Genomic DNA, 12,372 nt, shown 5'->3' on the forward strand with positions numbered 1-12,372 from the left:
TGCTCATCACTGTCTGCATGGGAAGAACTCGACTTCAGTTCTCTGCCTTGAGCTGGAAAAAAACTTGGAGGGGAAAACAGGAAAAAAAAAACCAAACAAAAATTCACCTTGGCTCAGTCATTTGCTTCTTCATTCTCAGAGTCCAGCAAGGAACTAGGAAGGTGCTAAAAAACCTGTGGAATGAACATCAAAGGCCAAAATCCTTTTGTCTCTCAGACCCGAATTTGATGGGAAATTAGGGCTCAGATTTTGGGGGCACCCTCTCTTCTGTTGCTTCAGCAGCATTTTGACCCTATAAAATACACATTTATATAGAGACATGTGCACACATCCACACTGTACATGTTCAGTAGCCTTCCAAAATAATCCTGAATTCTCTGCAGTCTGATTATTTGGAGTATTTAAAAAATAATTTTATTGTGAGTAAAACTTAAGCAGAGCTAGAATGAGAGCTGCGTTATGAAATACTCCCTCTCTATAAAATGCTGTTATAAAACCCTGCGTGTAAATGCTGTGGAGCAGCACACACAGGGTTCACGGTGGGAGCCCCAGCTCTCACAATTCTCATCAGAGACCCCTCGCTCCTCCCTGGGAGCCTGGCAAGGCTCTGAGCCGAGCTCAGCCCACGGGAGCCGCTCATCCCCTGCAAATCAAGAAGCAAATGACTGAGCCCGGCTCTCGATGGAGGTGGAATCAGCCTCCAGCAAAGTGTGGGGTAGTGAAGAACAATTCCTGTGATTTTTTTTTTTTTTACACCTTCACTCTGTGCACAATCTCAGCGCGGGGAGGGAGGGAAGCTCCTGCTTTTCTGCTGCCCCAGCCAAAGGAGGAGTTGTGAGAAGCAGGGAGGAATTGGCTTTTACAATCCGGGAGTTCTGCAATCACCTTTTGGTGTGGGACCACCCCCAGGAAAGGATTTAGGCTGGGCTTTGCCAGGAAAACAAAACTAACACCAGTAACCTCCCCACATGACTGCATGCACAGAAGAGCCCTGTCCGTGTCCCTGTCCCTGTCCCTGCCCTCTCTGCTGGAGTTTTCCAGCACGGGGACAGACGTGGCTGTCTCGTTTCTGCACGTTCTGGTTTTGTTCCTTTTTTCTGCTGCTGCTGTTTGCTCCCCCCGTGTGCACCCCCGCCCCAGCCTGTTCTTTTCTCTGTGTTTTTGCCCCGGTGTCTGGTCCTGTGTATGTGGTGCTCAAAGATTGCAGAAATCAGCCCTTTCCTCCTTCCTCTGCTGCAGAATTTCCCAGTTTTGCTCTCTGAGCGCAGGGAGGATGCAGGACCTTTCCTTGCAAGGGTTTTTAAGCTCAGTTTAAAGTGATTTTCCATTTTCTCTTTTCTCCCCGCCTCAAGTTGCACCCACTCGTGGTGCTTGTGGCACCCTCTGAAAAACACAATGAAAACAAGAATTCCTGAAAGCCAACAGACCAGTGTTAGGGCAAGGAAGCCCCGAATAGAATCCAAAGTGTTGAGAGGACACCAGGAAAGGTTTCCTGCTTGCCTGCAGCAGCAGGTGATTGGTGTGCCCTCACTGAAGAATAAATTGGAAATGTAATGGCTCAGAGCACTGCCCTCAGCTCCCCTGCCACCAGCAGCTTTGGGAGCCTGGAGAAAATTCTTGATTTGCTTGATCTGGCTCATTTGGAGCCCAGGGAGGGCTGGCTGAGCTCCCCTGGCAGGGGCACTGCAGGTTTGGGCTGTCCTGGATTCCCAGCCCAGCAAAGGCTTCCTGCAAGCTAACCCTGGCTGCTGGGGAAGGCACAGCTCTCACAGGTAAAACACCTGAAATTCGGGGCCTTTTCTCCTGTGCTGAGTGTCCTGGGAGGGAATTTGGAGCATGGCTCAGCCTCAGTCCCTCAGCAGCACAAGGTCCTGCATCCCTGCTGCCCAGAGAGGATTTTAATCAGAGATTTGATAATTAAACACAGGAAATCTGGGCTCTGTGGAGCTGCTGGCTCTCACCCAGCCCAGCCCAGCAGCCCTGTGGGGTCCTTGAAGGTTTTTAGGGCTGGGGAAGGCTGTGAGGAGGCTGGGACAGGCTGATTGCTGCCCTGGCATGGAGCACCCACCCCTGAGCTGCTGCCCTGCCCTGCCCTGCAGCCCCCTGCATGTCTGAGCATGAGTCCTTCCCTGAGCTCCTGCTCACCACCTTCTCTCTCCAGCCACTCACATTTTCACTCATTGTAGGGTTGCTGATTCTGCTGGACTAAACTTTTCCCACTAAACTTCTTCCTTTTCTGTTTGACACACTAACCCAGTTTTCGTTTTACAGCTCTTGTGTCTGGATTGCATCCACCTGCTTGAGATAAATGAAATAAAGATGTATTTCTGGAGAGAAAACTGTGCTTTACCGGGGCTTGCACTGCTCCACCTGTTGGTTTTCAGCATTTAGGAGTGTTCTTTTCTTTGAAGAGAAATGCTTCTCAAACCAGAAATTACTTTAAATTGTTGGGGGAGGAAAGAGTGAATCAGGAGCTAGAAATTAGATAATTCAAAGTGAAGAAAAGGAAGAAAAGTTTCAGCAGAGCAGGTAATTAATCCTGGGAACGGCTGCATGTAAAGCACAGCAGCATCTGTGACATTTAAAAATCAAGAATAAGCATCTTTTCAAAGGGTGTTCCTATTAGTCCTGGTGCTCAGTCACTGGGGAAGAAAACGCAGCCTGTGTTAGATGAAAGGTCAGATTCAGGCAGTGCAGCGTTCCCTGAGCACTCCAAGACCTGCGTGCTCATTTCTGATGATCTCTAACAGCCTGGGGGAGTGGGGCAGGGCCGGGGAGATGCTGCTCTTGTGTCCCTGTGCCACCAACACAGTGAGAAAATTCAGCCCTGGCTGCTCCTGGGAGCTGCTCCGGGGCACAGGGTGACAGAACCAGGCTCTGGGGATCATTAACCAGGACAGTGACTGCACAACAGCTCCTGCCAGGCAGCTCCAGTCACAGCAGGGGCTCTGTGCTGGTGTTTGCCTTTTGGGATTGAGGGGAAAACGTCCCTGTTGGTTTAACTGATCTGTTCGATGTGCACAGGTGAGGATGAAGTTTTCCCGTTCGTTCGTGCCTTAAACCACACTCGTGTCACCTTTTCATGTTCAGTGTACACTGAGAACGCTGTCCCAGGGTGGAATCCACGTCTGGAACGTCCAGGGGGTGTGGGATAAAGGCAGAGGAAAGGGTTTGGAAAAGCAAAGCATAACCTGGAAAAGCAAAACACAACGTGGAAGAAAGGAGTGTTGCCTCTTTACATCAGTCAGAGGAGTTGCTGTGGTGTTAAACACAAATGTGTGTGTCCCACACTCCTGGAGTGTGATTGATTCCCTTCTTGGAACTGTGCAACAACAGGGAATTCGTCTTAAATCACAGTTTCAGCCCAAGTCTTGCAGTTTTCCCATTGGTATTTCACAAAAAAATTGTGCTCATATTCCTTTGGAAGGGAGGGGAAAGGGCTTCAAATTCCTTCTGGAGATGAATTTTGGAAGGATGTTGGAAGATGAACCTTCCTGTGGCCACTCAGGAATTCCTGTGCTGGACACAAACCCGGGGGTGTAAATCTGGACCCAGACCTTCTGTATTTGCCTTTTTTAGCAGAGGTGCAGGGTGGGCTTGGGACCCTCCCGTGGCCTGGAGGAATTGAGGAGCTGGGTGGGAAAAGCGGTTTGGGAGCTGTGGGTTGTAAATCAGTGTTCCCTGCAGGAGGAAGGGACATTCCCACTTGGGGAAATGAGAGCTTTTTTCTCCTAAAAATGGTTATTCCACAGGAGTGAATTTCTGAATTTCTCTCCAGGACCCACTGGAGTTCCAGCAGTGCAGGCTGGGTGAGGGGATGTGCTCTGGGGTTCTGCTCAGGGCTTTTCACATTCATTAAAATGGTCCAGCCACTCTCAAACCCCCCAAAAACAAATTCAGATTCCAGCCCTGGGTCTGTGTGAGAGGCACAAGGTCCTTTCCCGTGGTGCTCTTTTATCCCATCCCACAGGAGCAGCCACAGAGATTTTGGGTGTTTGCCAGGCGTTTCACAGCAGTTCTTACAACAAAAGCACTGAAGTGCTCCTTGCTTTGGGATTTTCTTGGGGGAGGAGGGATCTTTTTCACTCTGTCTCCATTCCAGCACATGCAAAAACGGAAATTTGGCGTTTCAAATGCAAGAAGCACTTGGGTGTGGCAAATATTTACCTCAGACACACGGTGTCCTCTGTGTCTGGGTCAGCTGAGTATAATAAATAATATTATTTTGATTTTTCTGAGCACTTTTTCCTTGATAATGCCTTTTTTTTTTTTTTTTTTTTCCCCCCACGAATAACCCTGAATGCCCCGTTGTTGCAGGGGAACCCAGTGCCCCCAAGCTGGAAGGTCACATAGGAGAGGATGGCAACTCCATCAAAGTGAATGTCATCAAGCAGGACGATGGTGGCTCGCCCATCAGGCACTACCTGATCAAGTACAAAGCTGTAAGTGTGGCACAGCTCCCCTGGCTCTGCGAGGCGGGGATTGAACTCGGGAATCTCTGTCACTCTCGTGGTTTCACTCTGATGTGCTGAGATATAAAGGAGCACTTCTGCAGGGTGGAGAGGTGCAGAGTTTTGCAGCTTTTGCCCTCTGAAAATTGTTTAGTGGTGGGGGAAATGAGAGGAGGAAGGGATTTGTTCTCAGAAAAGAGGATTGTGAGCAGGGGAGAGGCTGCTCTCACCCTCTCCACCCCACAGCCTGTGATGGTTTCACTGAATCCCAGAATAGCTGGGGTTGGAGAGCTCTGGAGATCACCCAGTCCGGGCTTGGGGTGTCTCCAGAGAGGGAAACCTTCCGTGGGTGCCTGTCCCAGAGCTCTGCCACCCTCCCTGGGGAGGAATTCTTCCTCAAATTGGGGTGGAACTTGTTTTGTTTTAGTTCTTGGCCACTGCTCCCGGTGCTGTGACATCAAACAGAGCCTGGCCCCATCCTGTGACACCTTTTGGGGGTGTCTGTGTGGGGTGACAGCACTGCTGGGGAGCCCCTGACCCTCTCTGATGCCTCAAGAGGCTCCCTGGAACAGAGGCTGGGCAGGGTTAAAGGAATAAAGTGGAGATTTATTAAAAAGATGTTCAAAGGATTCACCCTGGACAGTGCAAGAGCCTGGCCATGGATACACCCAAGGTGAACTCTGGGTCACGAGTTTTCACACTTTTTTCCATATTGTGGTTAATTGTGGTAAACTTCACCCATTTCCACATTGGAGTTAATTGTGGTTAACTTCACCCATTTCCATATTGGAGTTAATTGTGGTTAACTTCACCCATTTCCATATTGGAGTTAATTGTGGTTAACTTCACCCATTTCCACATTGGGGTTAATTGTGGTAAACTTCACCCATTTCCATATTGGGGTTAATTGGGGTTCATTGTGGTTAACTTCACCCATTTCCATATTGGGGTTCATTGAGGTAAACTTCACCCATTTCCACATTGGGGTTCATTGTCCAATTCCAGCTCCAGGTTCTGCAGTCCCACCCTCCCAGTTTGCTCTCCTCCGTTTGCTGGGTTTTGCACTCTTGGGGCAGAAGCTGCAGTGGTGTTGGGAAAGGATTGTTTTGTGTGACTGAGCTGTGGGGAGGAGACCTTGTAACACTTGATATGGAGTTCAGAGTCACAGCCTAATGCAGAACACGGCAAATCCTGGGGCTCAGACTGAAGGTGTGCTGTCGCTGTCCCTTCCCTGCAGAAGCACTCCTCGGAGTGGAAGCCCGAGATCCGGCTGCCCTCGGGCAGCGACCATGTGATGCTGAAATCCCTGGACTGGAACGCTGACTACGAGGTGTACGTGGTGGCCGAGAACCAGCAGGGCAAGTCCAAGCCTGCCCACTACGCCTTCCGCACGTCAGCACAGCCCACCGTGATCCCAGGTACTGCTGCTGTGCCCCTCCGTGGGTCCTGCTGCCCATTAATGCCACCGAGCTGCCCTAATGTGCCCCAGTAACCCCCACAGCTCGCTTGCTTCAAGCCCATTCTCTCATGGTTGGTTCCCCCCCCACCTCTCCTGCCGTGAAGCTGAGGGTTGTGGCTGTGTGCATACCTGTGGCAGGTATGTGGGAGTGCTCCCCTTGGCAAATCCCTGCCTGGCTCTTCCCGGGGAATGTTGGCTCCTTGTGTGGGGTAGGGGAAGCTTGCTGAGAGCAGAAAGTGGGATTTTGAACTCAGGTAGGTCCTTCAGGTGTGCAGGGTGATGATTTTCCCTAGGCAGATTTCCCTTCTCCTGTGCAGGGTGATGCTTTTCCCCAGGCAGATTCCCCAAATCTCCCTCCCTGCTTGCTTGTCCATCTTTGGAGGAATAAAGGCATCAGGAGTTTGCTGGCAGTTGGATGAGAAGGCAGTGAAGATTTCTCTCTGAGCATTTTTCAATTCAAATTACCAAATGACAGTAATTTTCAAACAGCAACGATTCAGTGTTGAGGAGGACATTAGAAAAAAAAAAAAATACAAGCTTTAGGATGCTGCTGGAAGCTCTTAAGACAGACTGTACTTACTAGTGTGCTCATAAAGTGAGGGATAAGGATGATTACTGCAAAAACCAAGCAGAACTCTCAGCTGGGAAACTGGAATTGAGCAGTTGGTGGCAATCTGTTGAAAGGACAGTTAGGATTTCTTCTCTACATATGGACATTGAAAAAAAAAAGGAGGGGGGAAACCCACACAAAGCAACCAAAACTTGAGGATGGGATTGCTGGAGTGGCTGCAAATCGAATTTGTGGTGGTTAAATAAAGCCAGGGATGCTGAGTCAAGCCCTCCGTGCCCAGCCAGGGTCGGTGCTGCCAGCCCATCCTGCAGGGGCTGACTGGATTTCATTCTGCCTCGTGTTTTCTCTTGGCACCTGAGAGGTGAGAGTGGAGTCCCTGCTGGGCTGTGCCCGTTGGTGGCCGAGGGACACGGCTCAGACCGTGGGGATGCTGCAGTGCCCCTTGGCTGGGCCACATCACAGTGGGTGACTCCGGGCTGGGAAAGTGGGACTGGCAGTGAGGAGGAGGGAGATGGGGCACAGGAGACACTGGGGGTGTTTGAACTGGTGCAGTTTAGGGTGGAAGGACCCTCAGTAACTCATGAACTCACTCTGTGATTCTCACTTTCGACATCTCTAATCCTTGCTACCCCTCTGAGCCCTTTGCATCCATGTAACACGTGCAGGAACCCTCAAAAAACCAGGCAAAAACCAGTTTGTGAGCCCAACTTCTCTGAGTTTTCTGCAGTCATTCCTTGCTTAGCTTGGTGTGAAGCACAGGAGGAGCCGGGGTCTGAGGCTGCCACTCAGATGCTGTCCTTGGAAAAGCAGATTTTGTGTGTGCAGGGTCCCCAGGAGCTGGAATTCAGCTGTGTCCTTGTGCAGGGACATTCTCATTGCTGGCTTTGTGACTCTTCCCCCTGGGGTTTTGTCATTTTGGCTTTCCAAGGTGTTCCCTGGTGCCCAGGCTGAAAACTCTGGGGAAAATATTTCCAGGGCCAGGTTGGTTTTTCCTCTGCCCCACAGGTTTTATTGGCAAACTGCAGCAGGGGAGAGGCTCTGTGTGTTCCTTTCCTTTCCTTTCCTCGTTGTTTCCGTGGCATTTCTGTGTTTTTATCCCAGTTTGAGCTGTGCAGGAGTCAGAGGCAGTGCTGGAGCAGGCTTTGCTGTGCCTGACAGCAAGAACCAGGGGTTCCCTGCAGGAAAATGTGCATTTCTTGTGTGGAGTCCTTTGTTCCCCTCACCTGTGCAGGAAGGCTGGAAGGAGAAGGGTGTTGTTTTCAGTAATAATAATTATAATAACAATAATCACACTGGCATTGGAGTGGTTCCATTCAGTGGGAGGCTGAATGGCAGAGTCAGAGGATTCCTGAGACCTTGGTGCTCCTTCAGGATAATGTGGATTTTTTTTATCCAGGCTTTGGGGAAGGGCTTGGACAGGCAGGTGGATTCTCTGCTGCACCAAAGCTTTTCTTGTTTTCCTTTTTTTTTCCCCTGTTAAGGGCAGCCTTGTGCTCTCAAAGTCCAGACACCATCTCCCTGTCTCTCGCTGAGCCCCTTCTCTCCCATCATTTTTAATCTCATTTGCTTGCAACCCCCTCCCACCCTGCCTTGGACCCTGCTCTGCAGCTTTGGGCTTTGCTGAGCTTCTGCCCCTTGTGTGGAGAATGTGCTGCTCCTTGAACCCTGAGCCATTTTAATTTACAAGATTAAATAAACCTTTGATTCTTATGTTTTCTGTATTTATGACCTAATTTTTTTTATCTATTTCTCTCTCTCTTTCTCTCTCTCTCTCTCTCTCTCTCTTTTTCTTACTTTTTTTTCTTCCTCTCTTCCTTTCTTTCCCTCCCCTCTCCCTTTTCCCCCAATTCCTTTCCTATGTCTGTCATCCATGGTCACCTTGGATCTCACGGGGAACATCCACGCTTGCCACATGCACCAAATTTGTTTTTTAAAACAACCATATCCCCCCTCCTGGGAACCATTGTCTGGCACCTGCAGCGACCTTGGGAAGTCCATCAACGTCGTCCTCCTTTGTCTCATTGCTTCTTTCTGCAGTGACTCTGCTTTTGCTCTGTTAGAAACTTTAAAAAAAAAAAAAAAACAAACAAAAAAAAGAGTCAAATAAAGCAATATTTGCTTGGGAAGGCCTGGGTCCCACCAAGGTGTGAAAGGAGATAACTTTGCTTCAGAGGATCGTGTCAGTTCAGAGAAAAAAAAAAAAAAAAAGAGAAACAAACACAGAACACTTGAAAAAAAATGTTTAATTTGAAAGAGTCAGTATTTTGTAACAAGGAAAAAAGGTTTAAGCCAAGTTTTTTCTCTTTAACAGTTTTTTTTTTGTTACTTGTAATGAATTTGCCCTTTTAAATGGATGTAAAGAAAGATTTTTTTTTTTTTGGTGTTGTTTGCTTGCTGTTTTCATCAAAGGAAGGTGCAATGTTGAAAGCCTTTAAGATCCTGCTTTTGACTGATTTCTCTGCACATCTGGTGCTGATCTTGTGCAAAAGGAGGCCCCATCCACAACCCCAGGCCCACAGACTGTAAAAAAAGAAAGAGAAGATTTGTCAGAGACCATCCTGCTGATTGCCCAGATGTCTCTGGGGGCTTTTGCCTGTGGATTCCAATGTTTGGAAAGTTTTCCTGCTGTGCTGCTCTGCCTGCAAACATCTGCTGGGATCACACTGGGGGCACTGCTGCTTTTCCTTTGTGCCTCCCTGGAGTGCAGCTGGGCAGGCACAGCCCCATGGACACAGCAATTTCCAGTGCTTCTCTGACACTCCCTGGGTTTCCAGGGATCCCTTTCCTTGCTGTTCTAACAGGAAAATCTTAGCTTGGATCCAGTGCAGCAGAATTATTGTTACTGATCCTTCCTGGTGTTCCTGGTTAACTGTGTGTGTGTGACAGGATTAATCCATGGGCTAAACTTTGGGCATCTTTGTTATCAAATCCTGGGAATTCCCTTGGATAAAATTCAGATGATTTTTGCTTTGCTTCTTTAAAAAGAAAAACAAAAAAAAAAACCCTCCAGAACTCCCCACCCTAAAAAAAAACCCACAAAACCACAATGAAAAAAAATCACCAAAAACCCAACACAACAACCCCAACAAATTCTTTGTGGTAGGGAATCCATTGGGATAGGAAATCCATCCCCTCTGGTAACTCTGCTGAAATCAGGGGTCTCTCCCTTGAATTGTCTGTCCAGGATGTCTCAGACCCTCTCAGCTGGGTGGGTTTTCATCTTCCTGACAAAATTCTCCCAGGGACAAACAAAATCCTGCCCTCACTCGTGTCTGACTCTGCCTTTTCTGCTCTGCTGTGTTTGTTCAGACCTTGTTCTTTATGAGTTCTTTATGAGTTCCAAACTTTTCTGTCTGCATTGTAAATGAAAACTTGCTGCAGGTGTCACACACAAAGCCTGTGGATTTCTTTTTTTTTTTTTTTTTTTACAAACCCCCCCCTCATTTCCAGTGTTGTAGAATGTAGACACTTTGTTAGAGCTTTGGAGTTAGCTGAAGTGCAGCAAAATAATCCTGATACTAAAAAATGGTGTGATTTCCCCTCTAACTGGATTAATTGAGTTCACTGTAGGTCTGGGATCAGCTTTTTGTGGGTTTCCCCTTACCCACAGAGGGAGGTCACTGCCTGAGGCTCTTTTCTCGCCAGAATCACCAGTTATTAATTAAAAATCATCACTTTAAAATCATCAGTTATTAAAATTCTCTCTAACTTTGCGTGGTGTGGTGTGGAGAGAGAGCAGCACCTGTGGAGGGGGTTCTGTCCCAGGGGTTTAGGGCAGGGGAGGATTCCCTGTGGCAGAGCCCTGGCAAGCAGCTGAGACATCATTAATGTGGCTGAAATTAATCCCAAACTCACCAGCAATCAGGCACCCAGCCAGCATGGAACATGGACAAGAAGTGCTTCTTTCTGTTGGATAAAATAAGGAGCACAGCTGGGGGTTTTTTTTAGCACTAATTTGTGCAGATTTGTAACACACCAGAGATCTGTCAGACCTTTGAGGTGTCACGTTCAAGGTCTCGATGTGAGCAAAATAAAATTTAAATGGATTTTTTTAGAGAAGCCGGCTCAGAGAGGAGGCAGAGGTTCACATCTGGAAGCAGGAGATGCTCAAACTTTGGGATTTTCACTGCACAGGCACCTGCAGTTCCCGTGTGTGTGTGGCACAGGGGCTGCAGAGCCTTGCAGGATTCCCAGGGTTCGGTAAAGTCCCTGCACCTTCTCAGAGTTGTTTGTCAGAACATTTTCATGGGCAGGGAGGTTTGGGAACGTCCTGCTCCACCAGGAGCAGCTGCAGGTGTCTCCTCCAGAGTTCTGGGGGATAAAAAGGAGGTTTTTACCTAAAAGGTTTTATCGAAAAGGTTTTTAAAGCAGCTTCTCCTGGCTCTGGGAGCTGCTGGAGTGGGGTGGGCAGTTGGGCAGGGTCTGATTCACTGCAGGAAAGAGGATTTTGGGGTCACTGTGTGTTCAGCCTGGAGAGGAGCAGCTTTAGGGTGACCTGACTGCCCCTTGCAGGACCTGAGAGGAAAAGTGGAGAGGGATTTTTTCCAAGGGATGGAGGGTCAGGAAAAGGGGGAATGGCTTCAGACTGACAGAGTGCAGGGTTAGGGGGGGATCCTGGCAAGGAATTCCTCCGTGTGAAGGTGGGGAGGGGCTGGGATGGAATTCCCAGAGCTGGACAGGGTTTAGGGCAGCCTGGGACAGTGGGAGGTGTCCCTGCACATGGCAGGGGTGCAATGGAAGGGATTGAAATCCTGGGGTTTTATGATCCCCTGATATTCCCATTCAGTGCAGCTCTGGGCAGTCCCCGGTGCCCTGGCCCAGGCCAGGCTGTCACAGATGGTGACACTGGCTGGGGACACTGGCACAGAGGGGTCCCTGTCCCCACGGTGAGCTGGGGAGTGTCTGAGGGAGCAGCTCTCTAAAACTTCCCTCCTGCAAAGGAAATTCCCACCTGTGTGCAAATGGGAGCTGTTGGCATCCACTGGGAGCACAGAGCTTTTCTCCCTGCAGTTCGATTCTGGGTGCACAGAATGGATTTTTATTTGTTCTGCCCGTTCTTCTTTCTTTTGCCAAATCCTGTAGGGTCTCTGAAATGTCTGGAGTCCCACCTGCTTCTCTCCAGCCTTTTTGTCTCTGCCTGTGCCTGGAAATTCTGTAGCTGAGACCCCCCCCTAGGAAGACACAGCTGAGCTCTCTGTGCCAGGGCAGTTTTTGTACAGAAAATAAAACTGCTGGGTGGTTTTCCTGTAAAATGAGGGGGATTAGAAAAGCCAGTCTTGCAGGAAGCTCATTTTCCATTGGAAACCATAATTTGTAATTAATAAATTCTTCACTTCTTTAGAATTAAGGACTCCAGCAGTTCTTCAATGGTTTGTGTTTCCTTATTTAAGCCGTGGAAATGTTATTCCTCTTAGTCCTGAGAATGGCTAAAGGGGATTAATGGAAGGGTTGGATGAGGATCAGGTCAGAAGTGTCCAACATCAATTTATTACATTTATTTCATACACACAGTGTGAGCAGCTGCTCCACAGCCCATTTCTTTATGCATTTCTTTTGTACACAGAGTTGTTTTAGGCCCCAGCAAACCCTTCAGGGATGTCTAAATATTCATTTCATTAAGTACAACATAAATCCAGCTACAGGATGGAGGGAATGGTTCTTGAAAGTATTTGTAGATCAGTTTAATTTAATCAGATGGGACAATCTGTGAAAAGAATAATCTCCACTATGAATCCTGCATTTTATAGGAACAGCAAAAATTCCTTTACAAAGAAAAAGAAAGGCAGCACCAAGAGCCTCCCAAGCTCATGGGGTCGTGGAGGATTTTTCTATTGTGTTTCCTTACTGCCAGTCCCTGGAAGGTCTGGAATTTCAACTCATGCCATGAATTA

General features: G+C 48.4%; 1 protein-coding gene across 10 annotated transcripts in view; it reads left to right on the forward strand.

Moving 5' to 3' along the window:
- The window catches only part of NCAM1 (neural cell adhesion molecule 1), an 85,398-nt gene that overhangs the window by 65,076 nt on the left and 7,950 nt on the right, over positions 1-12,372 (forward strand). For 7 of the 10 annotated variants that reach the window (XM_088177834.1, XM_088177838.1, XM_088177835.1 and 4 more), the window contains 2 exons: positions 4,318-4,442; positions 5,689-5,869. In XM_088177834.1, the coding sequence (XP_088033960.1) occupies positions 4,318-4,442; positions 5,689-5,869 (306 nt within the window). Of the gene's footprint in view, positions 1-4,317; positions 4,443-5,688; positions 5,870-8,461; positions 11,825-12,372 lie in introns of those variants that run through there. The other 3 variants (XM_088177841.1, XM_088177842.1, XM_088177843.1) reach the window with 1 other exon arrangement.

Source organism: Sturnus vulgaris, chromosome 23, assembly GCF_052056855.1.
Source record: "Sturnus vulgaris isolate bStuVul1 chromosome 23, bStuVul1.hap1, whole genome shotgun sequence".
Lineage (NCBI taxonomy): Eukaryota > Metazoa > Chordata > Aves > Passeriformes > Sturnidae > Sturnus > Sturnus vulgaris.